The sequence below is a fragment of the Hyperolius riggenbachi genome, chromosome 5, assembly GCF_040937935.1.
Source record: "Hyperolius riggenbachi isolate aHypRig1 chromosome 5, aHypRig1.pri, whole genome shotgun sequence".
Taxonomy (NCBI): domain Eukaryota; kingdom Metazoa; phylum Chordata; class Amphibia; order Anura; family Hyperoliidae; genus Hyperolius; species Hyperolius riggenbachi.
The window spans coordinates 29,864,949-29,883,468 of NC_090650.1; the positions used below are offsets into that span (position 1 = coordinate 29,864,949).

Below are 18,520 nucleotides of genomic sequence, written 5' to 3' on the forward strand. Positions count from 1 at the left end.
GGGCTTCAGCTTAACCTCCCTGGCGGTAAGGGGGAGATCTCAGCCCCTGGTGGGGCGATTTTCATTCTGTAAATTGCTGTGCGCGCAGCCAGCACTTTGCTAGCCGCGTGCACAGCTTGATCGCCGCCGCTCTGCGGCGATCGGCCGCACGCAGCGGCTGAAGAGGGCCCCCCCCCCCGCCAGAGCCCTGCGCTGCCCGGATCAGTGAGTTCCGGGCAGCGCTATGGGCTGGATCGGGTGTGCCTGACGTCAGGACTTCGACTGACGTCAGGACGTCGACTGACGTCAGGACGTCGACTGACGTCCAGGACGTCATCCCGATCGTCGCCATGGCGACAGGAGAAGCCAAACAGGGGAACGCGTTATATACGCGTTCCCCTGTTTGCTATAGATTCCAGCGACGATCGGACTAGAGGGCCACATGCGCCCTCTAGTGGTGTTTCATGTAGCTACCACTCTGGTAGCTTTACATGAAACAAAAAAAAAATTTAAAAAAAAAAGGATTTTTTCAATTAGGGAAAAAAAAATTAACCGCCAGGGAGGTTAAAGTTGGATTGTCAGCCATACAATCAAATTCCATTTACCCACTGCTCTGTGTTTATTATGCAGTCCTGACCCTGCATTTCAGTCTAATCATGTTTTGGTTGTAATGAATCTTATCTCGCTCAGCCTGGCTCAATTCTTGTGCATTACTGGGGAGAGGGAAGCTTGTTCTCTCAACTCCCACATTCATGCTCCTCACTGATTGGCTAAGGGCAGTTCAGTGCGACACGACTCTGAGAAGCGAAATGCAGCTCACCCCTTTGCAGAAGCTGCTGAATTACGATCTATACAAAGCAAGTTACAGTTGTGTTCAAAATTATTCAACCCCCAAGGGTTTTAGGGAATTTAGTGTACATTTGTAATTGTGAGTGAAATCTTACAAGGACTTTTTAAAGAAGCAAATGCAACTAAAATGACATCAATTGTTTTTGTAATACAGTATTAAATGTTTTTTTGTGATTTCTTCATTGACACAATTATTCAACCCCTTAAAGACTACCACTCTTAAAGTGTAACTGTCGGACATAAAATCAAAAATCAATTCTTTATTTTTATCTGCTAAACAAGTAATAAGGATGCTAACCAGGCAATCCAAAAGTTAAAATCTCTATTACTTTTCTTGTTTATAAATGATCATTCCCCAGTTTACCTGACTCTTATTTGGTACGTTGCCGCACAAAGGAACTTGCAGAGCATGCTGGGTTGTCTTTTTTTTTGCTTCTTTATTTTCCCTCAGACTTAACTAATGTACAGAAGCAAAAAAGGACAACCCAGCATGCCCTCAGCTTCCTTTGTGCGGCAACGTACCAAATAAGAGTCAGGTAAACTGGGGAATGATCATTTATAAACAAGAAAAGTAATAGTGATTTTAACGTTTGGATTGCCTGGTTAGCATCCTTATTACTTGTTTACCAGATAAAAAAAAAATTGATTTTTTATTTTATGCCCGACAGTTACTCTTTAAGAACAGAGGTTCATTCAAGTGTTTCCGATCAGGTACTGAAAACACCTGTGGATTTTAAGGAGCAGCAATCCAAGCATAATAAGCACCAATTAGGCAGATTTAAAATGACTGTGATACTCCGCTCCTTCTAGACATTTACTGGTGTGTTTACAAACATGGTGAAGTCAAGAGAATGGTCCAGGAGGACAAGAGAAGAGGTGATTTATCTTCACAGGAAGGGCAATGGCTATAAGAAGATTGCAAAGATGTTAAACATACCAAGAGACGCCATAGGAAGCGTCCATTCGCAAATTCAAGGCAAAAGGCACTGTTGAAACGTTACCTGGTTGAGGCAGAAAGATGCTGACTTCGACTGCTGTGCAATACCTGAAGCGCAAAGTGGAGAAAAGTCCCCGTGTGACTGCTGAGGAACTGAAAAAAATTTGTCAGATGCGGGTATTGAAGTTTCAGCTCAGACAATAAGGCGCACACTGCATAATGAACGCCTCCATGCCAGAACTCCCAGGCACACCTCCTTGCTGTCTCCAAAGAATAAGAGTCGACTGCAGTATGCCAAAAGTCATGTGGACAAACCACAAAAGTTTTGGGATAGTGTTCTGTGGACTGATGCAACAAAATTAGAACTGTGTGGGCCCATGGATCAACACTGTTTGGAGGAGGAAGAACAAGGCCTTTGAAGAAAAGAACACCTTGCCTACTGTGAAGCATGGCGGGGGGTCAATCATGCTTTGGTGCTGTTTTGCTTCTGCAGGTACAGGTAAGCTTCAGCGTGTGCAAGGTTACATGAGTTCTCTTCAGTACCAGGAGATATTGGATGAAAATGTGATGCAGTCCGTCACAAACCTGAGGCTTGGGCGATGTTGGACCTTTCAACAGGACAATGATCCCAAGCATACCTCAAAGTTCACTAGGTTGCAGATTAAAGGCTGGAACATTTTGGAGTGGCCATCGCAGTCACCAGACTTAAATCTGATTGAGAACCTCTGGTGAGACTTAAAGAAAGCAGTTGCAGCGCGCAAGCCTATGAATGTGACAGAACTGGAGGCTTTTACCCATAAAGAATGGGCTAAGATACCCGTAGATCGCTGCAAGACACTTGTGTCAAGCTATGCTTCACGCTTAAAAGCTGTTATAACTGGAAAAGGATGTTGTACTAAGTACTAAGAATGAATGTCACTTGGGGGTTGAATAAAACTGATAATGTCAGCACAGAAAAGACATTTGTGGTTATTTCATTATAAATGTTATGTTTGTCTGACTTACAAGTGCCTCTTCGATTTAATTGTGAACAAGATGACTGAAATGATCAAAATCAAACTGGCCAAAACACTCAATTTCAGTGGGGATTGAATAAATTTGAACACAACTGTAGATATGACAGGGCACTTACTAGATAAAGGGCTCAGTGGGAAGGAGGGCTGCCAATGCATACCATTTCAGGCAGGAGAAAAAAAAAAGCATCAAAGTATTGGAAGTTCCGGGCACCGGTTGAAATGCAAGTCACCTTTTATTAAGCTCCTGACACCATCAAAACATACATATGTCAAACCTTTGGCCTTACAGCCGTTTCGCAGGAAAGGCCTGCTTCTTCAGAGGCAAGATTATACAAAAGTGGCACAGAAATACAGTGTATATATACACACAAAACAAATATTGATTAGGTCTTACCCAGCACTGTAGTAGCCTCCCACTGCCAACCGTGCGCCACATTGAAGCGCCGCCCCGACCAGTCAGTCCGCCTGCGAGAGAACACGCCCCCTTGACTGGGTATGCGTATTGGGATTTCCCACTGCGTCGCATGACAGCCGTCATGTGACTTGTAAGGACTTGCGTCACTTCCCCCGCCCGGCCATTGGCTGCCGGTATCAGTGAGGGGCCAGAACTTCCAATACTTTTTTGATGGTCTGAATATCTGCAAATTTGGAGGCACGACTGTTTTTGCACCAAGGGCTCCTGAGCTGCCAGTTTGATGACATCTGGTGCCGATTTTCTGTCTCTTTATACAATAAGAAAAAAAAGAGTAAGGGAGGAACTTACATCAGGATTGACTTCAGTCAGAGGCAGTAAATATGGAAAATGCCTGGAATACTTCTGTTTACTATATAAAAATCTCTGAAATCAAAACGTGGACAGTAGAATACATATGTAAGTGGGACAAGTGTTCATCTACCTATATATGTGGGGGTAATTTTCCTGGAATAGTATGGCTGTCTGCTGCTTTTAAAGCCCAACAAAACTCAAAATTGAACAAAGTAAATTCTAATAGCAGCCAGGATGATGTGTAAATATGAAGGTAGAAACACAGCATCAGACAGGATAAGGTTTTCATGTGTATTTGTAACTTTACTGCAGCTTAATAAAGTGAGCTTGGAGGGTGGGTCAATCAGCAATAACCATGTGACACCACAAGCAAGAAGAATAGATACCAGACTACATTTGCCAACATCTCTGCATTACAGTATAAACCACAGAAAGTAGATGGTAAATGGCTGCCAGAGTTCAGTCAGCAAATGGGAAACAAAGGTCTGAGGTCTGAAAAGGAACATTAAGGTAAATGTATGGAGGTTGCAATATTTATTTCCTTGGCAGTACAGCTGATCTCTTTGGCACCAGTAGTGTCTGAATCACACACCTGAAACAAACATGTGGCTAATCTTGTCAGATACATTTGATCCACATGCTTGTTCAGGGTCTAAAGCCTAAAGTATTAGAGGCAGAGGATCAGCGGGGCAGCCAGGCAATGTGCATGGTCTAAAAGGAAACACGTATAGCATCCTCCACCCTTCTCCGGTCAGTTGTTCTTTAAAGGAGTCATCAGGCCAAAAAAAAAAAAAAGGGTTTTGCTTACCCGGGGCTCCTACCAGCCCCATGCAGCCATCCTGTGCCCTCGTAGTCACTTACTGCTCTTATCTCTCTCCGTCAGCTAGTTTAGTTTTTGCCGACCTCTGGGTCGGCGGGACGCATTGCGTACATTTTTTACGCATTCCCGCTGGTGCAGGAACATTAACGCATACATTTTTACACGTTAGCCGTTCAACGCGTAAAAATTTACGCATGGAACCATTTACGCGTAAAAAATGTATGTGGTAATGTTCCTGCACCAGCGGGAATGCGTAAAAATGTACGCAATGCGGCCTGCCGACCCCGAGGTCGGCAAAAACTAAACTAGCTGAAACTTTTTTTTTTTTTCCTCCTTTAAGGACATCTTTAAAGGACAACCGAGGTGACATGATGCGATAGACATGTGCATGTACAGTGCCTAGCACACACTGTTCCCTTTTTTTCTCTCTCTGCTTGAAAAAGTTAGATTCTGTAACAAATTTAACACCCATATTATTCCTAATCTACATGCTGCAATAGCTAATCTGATGTTCTATAGCATACTGCAGCTTCTCCTAGTTCCCTCTTCTGTTTAACCACTTCAGCCTTCTGTGGCGTTTCACCTTATGCATCTGAGCAACTTTCACCTCCCATTCATTCGCCAATAACTTTATCACTACTTATCACAATGAATTGATCTATATCTTGTTTTTTCCACCACCAATTAGGCTTTGTTTGGGTGGTACATTTTGGTAAGAATTATTTTTTTTTTCTGAATGCATTTTAAAGGGAATATTAAGAAAAAATTGGAAAAACATGATTTCTCAGATTTCAGCTATTATAGCTTTAAAATACATGCTAGTGTAATTAAAACCCACATATTTTATTTGCCCACTTGTCCCGGTTATTAGACCATTTAAATTAAGTCGTTATTACAATGTATGGTGCCAATATTTTATTTGGAAATAAAGGGGCATTTTTCAATTTCACTATTTACAATCTTATAATTTAAAGTGAAGGTCCAAGCTAAAAAAACAAAGCAAAAAAAAAAACAAACTCCACTTTCCTGGGGCTTCTTCCAGCCCCTGGCAGTCGTTCTGTGCCCTCGCCGCAGCTCCGGTGGCTCCTGGGCCCCTCTGGTGCAGAGGACAACCTGGCGAGGTCGGCTTCTGCAGCGAAGGACACCGGGAATCACTGGAGCTGCGGCGAGGGCACAGAACGACTGCCAGGGGCTGGAGGAAGCCCCAGGTAAGTGGAGTTTGTTTTTGTTTTTTTTTAGCTTGGATGTTTCCTTTACAGTGGATCCAAGATGAAAAACTAACGAGTGAGTAACTTGTCTATATAACTTATCTAAAGTTTATATCTAGCTGAAAACAGCTTCAACAGAATGATCATTTCTTCCTGTGATACGACAGCAGCCATGTTTGTAAACATTACACACAGGCAAGCTAATCTGCATCTCCAGCACTCAGCCTGTGAAAACCTAATTCCCCCTCCTCCTCCCTCCTCCCCTCTGCCTCTGAAATCTCTGGCTAGTAACACCTCCCCTCCTCCTGCCCAGACTGAGCTCCCATAAGCCCTTGCTACTGTCTGAAAATGCCAAGGCACTCTGAAAAGCTGTGGGTGTGGCTTGTTTAGTTTATAGGGAATTATAGTATTAAAATAAAAACAAAAAAGTATTTGGCTTGAGAAATGCCCTATAAACTTTATGAAAGGAACACAATTATGTAATGAGTAAAAGTTTATCTCGGATTCACTTTAAAAAAATTATAGTAATATATACACTCGACATGGATATTAAAGTTTAGACCCTTAGGTAACCACTTTTTTTTTTTTTTTTTATTGCATTTTTTTATTAAACATTTTATTTGGAGTTTTTCTTGGGGTGGGGAGGTAAACAGATTTAAATTTAATTGATTGTGTATATTTTTTATAAAAATGTATGTAGATGTAGTTTTACTATTTGGCCACAAGATGGCTACAGTCATTTTTTTGTTTTTCATCCTGTAAGCGAAAGCTCTGGCTTACAGGAACTGAAGGGATAGTGTGAAACTTAGAAAAATCGCTTCTTTTCAGAGAAGCCATGGGTTTTTCATACGAAGACATAGATCAATGAATGGGAACTGCATTCCCATTAGTTGAACTCCGGGCTAACGGAAGGCGATGGGAGCGCGTGCGATCGCGCACCCGGCTAAACTGCAGCAGGGCAGGCTATCTTCGTCCAAATAGACCTAAGTGGTTAATTATCCACTTTTCTGCCTTTGTCAAGGCTTGTCGGACGAGATCAGGAAGGGGCTGCCTCTGCTTTAATGAACACGTTATGCATGCCCCCCTATGCTCTCACGTGTGCTGTGTATATGAGTCAAAGGCAACGTCTCTGCTCACAGCCAGCGTGTCTGCAAGGCTCATGGAGCTGTGACCTTTCAAACAGCTGTGAGTGCAGAGCGATCAGTGCAGAGCCCAGAACAAGCGGGAGTCGCATTCCAGCAATCAAGTCAGGCTTGAGAGGAACCACTGCAAACAGGCACCTGCTCTCATGGCGTATATCCTGTTTGGCGGCCATCTTCATTGTTGACAAAGACAATGAATAAAACTGTAATTTTATCACCAGGAAAGCAGCGGGGAGCGGCGATAATGCCACAGAGGGGGCTAGGAGAAGACAACAAACAGGCTGGTATGTTTATTTATGTAAGATTTTCAAAGTAAAGCTTCTCTTTAAAAAGCAGGTATGCAAGTAATACTTTTTGTCCAGGTCGGGACTGGGTTGGACTAATGAGTAATTACAGCCACAAAACACTTTCCTGTCAGTAAATGGCTTCTGAGAGCAGTCAGATAAAAAAGGGTCAATAGTTCATAGATTTTACCTCTGGCATACTTCAGTGAAGGTGTCATTGAGCAGAGACCATGAAACAGTAAAAACTAGATTGAAATATAAAATAAAACTGGGATATATTAAAGAGGAACTGTAACGACAAAACGGCCCCTGGGGGGTACTCACCTCGGGTGGGGGAAGCCTCAGGATCCTAATGAGGCTTCCCACGCCGTCCTGCGTCCCTCGGGGGTCTCGCTGTAGCCCTCCGTACAGCGGTGACGCAATATTTACCTTCCTGGCTCCTGCGCAGGCGCTCTGATGGCTGTCGGCGCCGAAGTAGGCTGAAATACCCGATCGCCGTCGGGTCTGCTCTACTGCGCAGGCGCAAGTTTCCGGCGCCTGCGCAGTAGAGCGGACCCGACGGAGATCGGGTATTTCCGTCTATTTCCGTGCCGAAAGTCGCCACAGCGCCCCCGCTGGAGCCAGCAAAGGTAAATATTGAACTGACAGTCGGCACAGTCGCCGGCTGTTCGGAGGGCTGCGGCGAGACCCCCGTGGGACAGAGGACGGCGTGGGAAGCCTCATTAGGATCCCGAGGCTTCCCCCACCCGAGGCGAGTACCCCCCAGGGGATGTTTTTCATGTTAGAGTCTCTTTAAGTCATTTTTAGGAGGAGGATAGATACAATTATTTACCTTATCAGTTTATATTAACCTTGGATGTCCTTTAAATGGAAATTGTACTCCTTTTTTTTTTTAAGTGAGGAAAGGATGGCTGAGGTTGCCTATGAAATGCCCGTCCTGTCCATTTAGTGATGTCCGGTCTAAGCTGTTATATTTAGCTGGCTTCTACCAGTGTTCCTCCTGGGAAGTCCAATGGACCTTGAAAGTGGTCAGCTTTCCTGATCATTCCCCTTTTTTTTCCCTTTCTTTTTAAAATCCCATATGGGTGCACCGCATCCTAAAGACACCTCAAGTGTGTCTTCTACCTACTGGAAAACCTAACTGAGGTACAAAGAAATGGGGTAATGCAACAGTATGCACATGTGTCTATAATAGTTGCAGACAATGAGGGATAGGGAAGGTTCTGAAAAAGAAGCCAAAGCCTGTGCCAAATATCCATGCACGCTGTAATTCCTGGTCACAGGCTTCTGTTGTGTTACCATCATCTGTTATGTGACTGTTATCTACACTTTTCTCCCTTCCAGCTGAACCCACAGAGGATAAGATTGATAAAATGGATAAGATGGAAACTGAGACCCCAGAACCTCCCCCGACAGAAAAAGTAAGTTGTTTGCCTGTTATTGGTCAGTGTGTGATTGCCTGTTATTGGTCAGAGTGTTATTGCCTGTTATCGGGGCGCGCGCGGGCGTGATGGCCTGTTATCGGGGCGCGCGCGGGCGTGATGGCCTGTTATCGGGGGGCGCGCAGGCGTGATGGCCTGCTATCGGGGCGGGCGTGATGGCCTGCTATCGGGGCGCGCGCAGGCGTGATGGCCTGCTATCGGGGCGGGCGTGATGGCCTGCTATCGGGGCGCGCGCGGGCGTGATGGCCTGTTATCGGGGCGCGTCCTGGCAGAGTGCGTCTCCTGGCCTGCAATTATTACATTTGCCGATTATCCAGGTATAAGCAAGCTTGAACTGCTCTCTGCAGTGAAAGTAATGTTTTTACACACAGGGTTCTTTTATGTAACTAAGTAGTTACTGAAATTACATTTTTTTTGGGAGTATAATCCCACTTTAAAGAGACAAAAGAAATGGCAATCATTATTTTGCTCCCCATATTTATAAATGGGGTCCCACAGGAAGGTGAGTGCATCATAACTGCAGCACAGCCTCTCGCAGGGACTTCTGGGAGGAGATGCGTCACATACGCCGCTTATGCCACGTTCACCCAACTTTCGCTGCTAATTGATGGGGAGACAGGTCTTAGTCACTGACTTCCACCTGTTGAGTGGTAGGGGTGTGGTTTCAGTGGTGGCCATGTGGGTGCAGCATGGTGATTGCAGAGGTTGGGTGGCTTCAGGACAGCACCGGTCAGAGCTCCAGTACTTGGCGGTGGTTCAGCTGCACGCATTGTCCTTCCGGATGGTGGAGTCATTTGATCCCATAGATGAAGACTCTTGAAGGTGAAAGTGAGGGGAAGCTGAGAGTGTGAAGGGTACAACGTTCGGTTAGATTGGAAGGGGGTAGTTAGAGACAGATTTCTGGAGACGGGCTGTATCCCCCTGTGCAGCCTCAGATGACGGTGAAATGCTCCTGTAGAGTTCAGCTCTGGTTTCCTGGCTTCTGCCTCCTCAGCAACTCTCTGCTTTTTGTTTTATTCAGCAAACTGAAGTGAAAACCGAGAAGGAAGTGGAGATGGAGACCGGCGAGAAATCTGAAAGCTCCGCAGAGAAGAAATCTGAGGAGGAACCGGCTGAGTCAGCAACAGAAGAGAAAACCGGTATTGTGTTTAAAGCCACAATTGTTTTTGGGTTGTTTTTTTTTCCCTACATTTTTGAAGGCACGCTGTTACATGACCTCTATTTGTGTAGAAGCGGTTTGATTCCAAATACATTACTTGTAAAATATCTGGTGAGGAGCCCAGGCACCAGCCACCTCATGCATCATAGACTGCCTGTGCTATACTAAGATCTCAGGCCGAGCCCCGCCCCCTTCCAGTCTGAACAGTGGAGATGGTGCCATCTGGAGACAAGAAGCCACACCCACAGCCTGAAATCTGTCAGCAGTTTCTGGTCATGTGATTATTTTTTTAAGCTGCAGTTTGCTCTTTTCACTCAAAGATAACATTAGAGCACCCTGATTAGTAAGCTGTTAGATGCTGGTTTTTTTTTTTTTTTTTTTTTTTTTAATGTGTGCCTGGATATGTGCTTTAACATTCATCTTTAGTCAGCAGTGCTGAAACGTGGATCGGGGGGGTCATCCCTGTAGCTGCTTGAAGACCCAAAATTTCCTTAAACGATACCAGAGCCAAAATGTAAGATGCAGTGCTTAGGGGGTTAAAAGTCGATGCTTACCGTGCCTCTCGTTCCCCGCAGTCAGCCGCCGGTCTTCCCCTATATATCCCGGTGTCCTGGTGACTTGGCTGACCTTTAACCCGGACAGTCTTCACTGAAACGCAAGTGTCAGGTGTTAAATGAGCGCAACTCCACTTAGGATCTGATGTTTGCTTGTCAGTGGAGCGCAGACGCTAGGACGGAGGAGGCGGGGGAGTGTGCGTTCATCTGCCTGTAGTTATGCACCGGGCAGAAGCAAAGATAATCAGAGTTAAAGGTCAGCCAAGTCGCCAGGACACCGGGATGTATAGGAAAAGACCGGCGTCTGACTGCGGGGAACGAGAGCCGCCGTAAGTATCGACTTAACCCCCTAAGCACTGCATCTTACATTTTTACCAGAGCCTTTCGGCTCTGGTATCCTTTAAAGAACAAGCGACACCCATGCTAACCTAGAAATAAAAAACACATATATAAGTAGATAAATACTATTTCTACTTACATAACAGATGCATTGTGCTATCCACGTAATGATTCCTGTGAATTTTAAAAAGGAAAAGCAGAAAATCCTATTCTAGGCAGTGGCTATCTTGCCAAGCTAATGCTGACATCATATCCTCTCTGATTCTTGTCCCCCCCCCCCCCCCCTTTTCTCTTGCTCATTGTGTATTCATTAGCTGCCCTCCTCCCAGAGTCTTCAGACACTCCCACTGAAGTGTATACTAGGAACTGCACTGTCTTTTTATTTACTCCTCCAATCGCTGAGTCACCTCAGCCTTGCTTGTAAACACAAGTGATCAGAGGGTGTTTCTGATAAGCAGCTAGGCAGGGAAATAAATGGAAGAGGAGCAATATATTATAGATAAAAAGACCTCCCAGCATTCAACTTTTTGGCACTGACTACTAAAGGGCCAGTGCTCCTAAAGTATGTGATAACTCCAAATCATTACAGCAGAAAAAGTTTTGAATGCAGGATTAGCATCTTTATCACTTAAAGGGGAACTGAAGTAAGAGGTATACGGAGGCTGCCATATTTATTTCCTTTTAATCAATACCAGTTGCCTGGCAGCCCTGCTGGTTTATTTCTCTGCAGTAGTATCTGAATAACACCAGAAACAAGCATGCAGCTAGTCTTGTCAGATCTGACTGTAAAGTCTGAAACACCTGATCTGCTGCATGTTTGTTCAGGGGCTATGGCTAATAGTATTAGAGGCAGAGGATCAGCAGGGCTGCCAGGCAACTGGTATTGCTTAAAAGTAAATAAATATGGCAGCCTCCATATACCTCTTACTTCAGTTCCCCTTTAATACACTCAGACCAGTTGCTGTTGAAATGTGATTTTTATGGTGACAATACCGCTTTAAGAAATTTGCAGTGACAAGAGGTCCCTTGCAGTACCACTGCCTGGTGATAACTGGTATTACAGGACAAACATCGGATACAATGTAATGGATGGAGAGTTGCTGTATAATACAGTTGAATCGCATTATAGTAAACTCAAAGGACCAGGAAAAGCAGTTTACTATATCAGACGTTCACTATATCTGAATTGGTCATACATTGTATATTTATACAGACGCATTTTGCTGGGACCTAGGGCTGAGTTTACTATATCTGTTTATTTTAACGAGATTCTACTAGTTTAGGCCCTACTCTCTCACCTCCAGCCCTTGTCGGATCACTTACAGTTGAAGGGTAATTCGATGCTTAGTCCAGAACTGATAATTATTTTTTTTTTCTTTATTCGGCAGATGAAGAGACAGAGGAGTCTAAAGAGAACGCAGAGTCCACCAAAGAAATAGATCCTGCTAAGAAGAAGATGGAGAACGATCTCTCTGAAGCCAACGTAGCGATGGCTGCTGCAGCTGCACTGGCCTCTGCTGCTACAAAGGCTAAGGTGAGCGGGTGCTAATCGCCTGACTGACTTCATACAGTTAACTTGGTGTTGCTAGCATAGGCTTCCATAGGCTCACATTCCTGCTATTCACAGCATTCAGAGGAGCTCTACTCCTCCCTTTCCTGCCATTTACAAACCATTCAGAGGAGTTCGGTCCCTCCCCTTCCTGCATTTAGAGGAGCTCCGCCCCTCTCCTTCCTGTCATTTACAGCATTCAGAGGAGCTCTACTCCTCCCTTTCCTGCCATTTACAAACCATTCAGAGGAGTTCGGTCCCTCCCCTTCCTGCATTTAGAGGAGCTCCGCCCCTCTCCTTCCTGTCATTCACAGCATTCAGAGGAACTCTACTCCTCCCTTTCCTGCCATTTACAAAGCATTCAGAGGAGCTCTGCCCCTTCCCTTCCTGCCTCATCTCGGTAGGAGTGTGCTTAGAATATTTACATGCCAAGGTTTTGTTTTTTGTTATGAGCTTGTTTTTCCTTTTCAGCACTTGGCGGCTGTGGAGGAGAGGAAGATAAAGTCTCTGGTGGCATTGCTGGTGGAGACCCAGATGAAGAAGCTGGAGATCAAACTGCGACACTTCGAGGAACTTGAAACCATCATGGATCGGGAGAAGGAAGCGGTAGGTGCCGCTGCATGAGCCACACGGGGGTGGGAAATCATTAGCCTGGGTTACCCTGTAATGTTGAAAGTATATGCCTAAAAATGTTTTAACCTCTTAAGTTAGAGGAAGAACTTTTCATGCGCACTGCTGCAAAATCGGGTCTACCTCCACCAGGTGCTGCTTCACATCTTCTTCTAATCACAAGATTTCCAGGATAGTAACTTTGGTCATGTGACTCTGTATCACATGACTAAAGTAATGGCTCCATCTGCACTACTTAGAGAAACTGTTGCGAAAATATTAAAATGTAAAACTCATACAAATAAGTACATTTCTTCCAAAGTAAAATAAGCTATAAATTACTTTCCTCCTATGCTGCTGTCACTTACAGCAGGTAGTAGAAATCTGACATTACCGACAGGTTTTGGGCTAGTCCATCTCTTCATGGGGGGGGGGGGGGGGGGGGGAGGGGATTCTCAGCATGGCCTTTATACTTAATAAAGAGACTCCCTGAAAAAGTTTTATACAAAGATGCTGGCCAGCCTCCCTGCTCGCCGTACACTTCTTTGGTAGTTGGACGGAGCAACTGCCATTCACTAAGTGCTTTTAAAAATAAAGAAAATGTCAGATTTCTAATACTTACTGTAAGTGGCAGCAACATAGGAGAAAAGTAATTTATGGCTCATTTTACTCTGGAAAAACGTCCTTATTTGTATATGTTTTTTTTTTTTAAATTTTAAGATTTTCGCGACAGAGGTCCTTTAACCTCCCTGGCGGTACGCAGATGCAGTGGCTGTGTCCGTGGAAGGGATTTTTTTTTAAATAGGAGTTCTCTATATGTTAGCACTAGGCTAGCTAAATATTTGTCCCAAGTCCCTTGGCACCTCTCTGAAACCCCCCCAACCCCCCCCCCCCCCCCCCCGAACGCTACGCTGCCGGCAATATTTACCCATCCGCGATCCCACGAGAGCCGCAGCTTCACCAATGAGCTTTGCTGTCGCTATGGCGATGATCGGACATGACGTCTTCGACATGCGCAGTCACGATCCTCCCCATAGCGAAGCCTGGAGCTGAATGGGAGGCTGCGCCATCGTGGGATCTTTGGGGGGGTATGTATATCGGAGGCGATCGGTGGGGACCAGAGGGACTTTGGGCACATGGTTAGCTAGCGAAGTGCTAGCTTAACCATATAATACACTTTTTATTTTAAAAAAATCCTCCCGGGGCCATGTGATCCCCTGCGGTGGCTAGCCTGACGCAGTGTCGGGCTTACCGCCAGGGAGGTTAAGCTAAATACACGAGCTAGATTGCGCTCAGCCAGGTTGGGTGTTAAAGAAAATCTGTAACTGCAAAAAAAACCTGACGGATGCTTGCCTCGGTAGGGGGAAGCCTCTGGATCCTAACGAGGCTCCCCCCCCCCATCCTCCTCCATCCTTTCGTTCAATCGCCGGGACCCCTCGAAGTGCATCGAGGTAAAGATTTACCTACCTCAATCCTGTGCAGGCCCACTAGCGGTTCTTCGTGCGGGTAAGGCGGAAAAAGCAGAACCTGATCGTATCCACTCTAGTGCGCAGCCGCGAGTCCTTTACGTTCGGGCTCGGCTATTTCTGCCTAGCCCGAGTGAAGAGCCGCTAGTGCGCCTGCGCAGGATCGCAGTAGGTAAATATATCACCCCTTGTCGGGGGAGGTTTTGGAGGAAAGTTTCAGGGGAGCCAGCGCTGGATTCCTCCAAGTTCCACAAGTCGTGGAAGCCTGTTTGGGACCCTGAGGCTTCCTCCTCCCGAGGTAAGTATCCTCCAGAGGGGTTTTTTTTGTTACAGGTTCTCTTTAAAGACTGCCTCAGACGATAATCTAGCATGTGTACAGATCTGATGTGACAGATATTTAGCGACCCACAAGGGCAATGTTTTCCCCATTCACCCTGCCCACAAGGATCTGCTATGTCAGGCACCACGTGTCGTCACTGCTAGCCTACAGACTATTGACGCATCTGTTCAGTATCAGGCCCAAAACTGGCACCAGAGCGTTCAATCCCTTCTGGGTTACAGCCCTAGTGCGAGTGTTACAATACTTTAATACAATTCAATACTACAGTTCTCTGCACTATCCTCAAATTCCTAAAATAAATGAATAAATGAAAGCAATCCCTCATAGCGTGATAATGCATAGGTATTCAAACTTCCTTTATTGCCCATCAGGCATACATCTCCCAGTGTAAAATGAAATTTTGATACATTGAAGAGTGTGATCTGGTGGGTTCATATATAGCAGTGAGGAAGCAATAAGCGCTTGATCCACCTGCAAGCTGAGGTTGTTTGGACTTGGTGAGCTGCTGGTGGAAGGAGCTGTGCAGTGAACACACAATGGTGATGAGCACAGTGCGATGCTCATGCACTGGGAGATGCATGTCTGATGGGCAATGAAGGAAACTTGAATTTCTATGCAGTATCACGCCATGAGGGATTGCTTTTATGCATTATAGGAATTTGGGCAGAGTGCAGCGGGGTCTGTCTTATTGAATTGTATTACTACTGGAACTACCTGCAGCAAACTCAGTCTAGATTGCTTATGCTGGGAGATTGTGTGATTGGCACGGACATTCTTACTGTAATAGTTATAAGGCTTAACTCTGTATTTGGGGGGGGGGGGGGGACACGGGAGGAACTGAACAACCTGTCGCACAGATAAGCTGACCCTCAGTTTTAAAGGACACTTGAGGTGAGAAGAATATGGAGGCTGCCATATTTATTTCCTTTCAACTCCTACAGGACTGCGTCACGCCGATGGGCGTGGCCACGACGGCAGCCCCAGGACCGCCTAACGCCACATCGGTGTAAAGTCCTGGGGCTGACTCTTTTAGGAGATACGCACGCTGCGCGCGCATCTCCTGTTGGTAGGTGGAACGGAGCCCCGCCTTCAGTCTCCAAGCGGCTATCGACTGTTACACGGCGAAACCGCTATCTAATTACCTTGTACAGCGCTGCGATCTGCAGCGCTGTACTGGGGACAGCCGTCTGCCCCTGGGGCACTAGAGCGATCTGCCTATGACAGCTGATCACCACGATTGGCTGGCTGAGGGGAGGGAGGGGGGAAAAAGTTATATTTAAAAAAAAAAAAAAGATTTAGAAAAAAATACAGGGGGGGGGGGGGCGCAATTCGAACCCACCAACAGAGATCTCTGTTGGTGGGGAGAAAAGGGGGGGGGGAGGGTAGGGAGGATCACTTGAGAGCTTTGTTGTGTGGCCCTGCAGCTTGGCTTTAAAGCTGCAGTAGCCTATTTGACAAAAAATGGCCTGGTCTTTAGGGGGTTTAACACTGCGGTCCTCGAGGTTCAACAATACCGGTTGCCTGGCAATCCTGCTGATCTTTCATGCATGTTTAGTGTCTGATTCACACATCTGAAACAAGCATGCGGCAAATCCAATCAAACGTCTGTTCTGCATGCTTGTTCAGAGGCTCCCCTCCCCCCATACTTCTCTGCCGTGCTGCTCCAGCATTGAGATCTCTGAAACTGCAGTAGCACTGACCCGATCGGGCTTCTAGCTCGGCTTTTTCTGCCGAAGCCCGATAGGTTTCGTGCTGCTACGCATGCATGAGCTGTTACCAAAGCCCTTGTTGACTGTTTTTGTGCGGGGACAGCACTGGAATAGGTTGGTGCAGGAGGATGGGGGAAACCTCCTTGAGGAATACTGATGCTTCAATCTCCAGAGGTAGGTACTCAAATTGGGCATTTTCCCCTAAAAGTTTAAAGAGGGACATTAAGCAAGTTTTGAACGTCATCCCAATCAGTAGCTACCCTCTTTCCCATGAGAAATATTTACCTTTTCCGGAATAGATAAGTTCCTCTTTAAATGATGGAGTCTGGTGCAGGATATATGCTCACAGGAAGGTCCCACTTTCATGTGTACTGTACTGCTTTGTGCGTAGTGTGGACTTCTGCACTGTAATGCTTTGTGTACACGCCTGCTGCTTGCATGTACTGTAGCGTCTGTATAAAACAATATTGCTCCTCTGCCTTCTGTACCTCATGCACTGAACTGTGCTCCTCATTCTGTATGCCGGTACAAGGCATTGATGATGCGTTTCCTGTCTCTCCAGCTTGAACAACAGCGTCAGCAGCTCCTCACTGAGCGCCAGAACTTCCACATGGAGCAGATGAAGTACGCAGAGATGAGGGCGCGGCAGCAGATGGAGCAGCAGCACGGACAGGCCGCCCAGCAGCTCGCCGCACAGGCACCTCCACAGCACCCATCGCCGGGTCCCGGAACCCCTGGCATGGGCCACATAGCACCCCCTTCCCACCCCGGTATGATGGGTCACCCTCCACCACAACAGCAGCAGCAGCAGCCTCCTCCCTACGGCATCCACCACCAGATGCCGCCTGCCCCGCCACAACCAGGCATGTATTATGGGCGTTGGAGGGGGAGTGGTAAGTTAGAACGTTAGATTTCTGGGAAGATTGGGACACATTCACTAGCGGTGTATAACCTCCTCCTCCTCTGGGCCTCGGTCTTCCTGTACTCACCTGATTCACTTGGCGTGTTCACTGGATTAATTGAAGCAGAAGGAGATGACTGCGTGTCTCATGTGTAAAGGCGAGGCAGGTAAAAAGGGTGCTGCCAGCTATAGCAGCACTTAGTGAATAATTTGGGCCCCGGCTATAGCTGGAGCCCAAATTACAATAAATGGCGTAATTCGGCTGCTAGCAATAGCTGGGAGCAGAATTGCAGCTTGCTCCCACTGAACGACGGTTTAGAGGGGAAATAGTAATTCACTCTGCCAGAAAATTTACCAAAACAGGTTGAGCTGTTTTTTCAGCTTTGCCCTGTGCCCAAAGTTCCAGTTGCTTTCATTATAAATGCGCGAGTAAAGTGAACCAGAGACGAAGCACCCTTGTGTATTTACCATATATATCAGTGGGGACATTAGAGAAAACACCTACCCTGCTCTGTTTTCATTATTCACTGCTCAGCCTGCTTATTATCAGCCCTGATAAAATCCCCAACTGAGCATTGTCTGGCTTTGCTCAGGAATCATTATAGCTGAGTCATTATAGCAGAGCCAGAAGGGGTCAGGCTTGGGCTTGAAGACATCAGAGAAGACAGACTCCGCTATAAATATTCCTGATCAAAGCCAGACTGAATGCTCAGTCAGGGATTTTATCAGGGCTGATGAAAAGCAAGCTGAGCAGTAAAGAACAATGAAACCGAGCAGGGTAGGTGTTTTCTAATGTTCCCACTGGTATATATGATAAAATACATGAGGGTGCGTCGTCTCTGGTTCACTTTAAGGCCCTCTACTGGTGAAGACACATATGAAGCAAGTCCAAGTAGAGTGTGACAGTTGCAACCACTAACCTTTCCCACGTTCTAATCCATTCGAAGGGTTGGAGCTATAAGAAGGGGAAATTAGTATTATATAGTGGGAGTGGCAGAAAGTGGGGATCTGTCGGCCACTTACGCTCTTCTTTCATAGACCATCAGGAAGGGTGGCATGGATGATGCATGGAGCGGGCTGCCCTTTCATCACCCAAATCACTTGACAGGCAGCCTATTGAGCCAAAGTGCGGGGATCTCATCCTATAGTCCCTGGACCTGACATGGTCCAGAGTGGGACAATTGGAGCAGCCATTCATTTTGGGGGTAGCACGAGTAAGTTAGTAGTGCATGCCTACTTTGAAAATATTACTTGCGCTGCTTGAGCAGTGTAGCTTAGTGAATCAACCCCTACTGATTTGTCTGTGAGCCACATGTAGCCATCAGGAGCCACATCTGGCTCCCGATCCATAGGTTCCCTACCCCTGCTTTAAGAGCTAGTTTGGGGTATTAAAGAGAGCCTGAAGCAAACCCACATAATGAAAAACTAGAAGAAATTAAAACTACTGATCA

General features: G+C 46.1%; 1 protein-coding gene across 4 annotated transcripts in view; it reads left to right on the forward strand.

Moving 5' to 3' along the window:
* Positions 1-18,520, forward strand: part of SMARCC1 (SWI/SNF related, matrix associated, actin dependent regulator of chromatin subfamily c member 1) — a 77,863-nt gene that overhangs the window by 54,206 nt on the left and 5,137 nt on the right. For 3 of the 4 annotated variants that reach the window (XM_068235301.1, XM_068235302.1, XM_068235303.1), the window contains exons 22-27: positions 6,939-7,001; positions 8,346-8,422; positions 9,465-9,582; positions 11,884-12,029; positions 12,516-12,650; positions 16,731-17,031. In XM_068235301.1, the coding sequence (XP_068091402.1) occupies positions 6,939-7,001; positions 8,346-8,422; positions 9,465-9,582; positions 11,884-12,029; positions 12,516-12,650; positions 16,731-17,031 (840 nt within the window). The remainder of the gene's footprint in view (positions 1-6,938; positions 7,002-8,345; positions 8,423-9,464; positions 9,583-11,883; positions 12,030-12,515; positions 12,651-16,730; positions 17,032-18,520) is intronic. The other variant, XM_068235304.1, reaches the window with a different exon arrangement.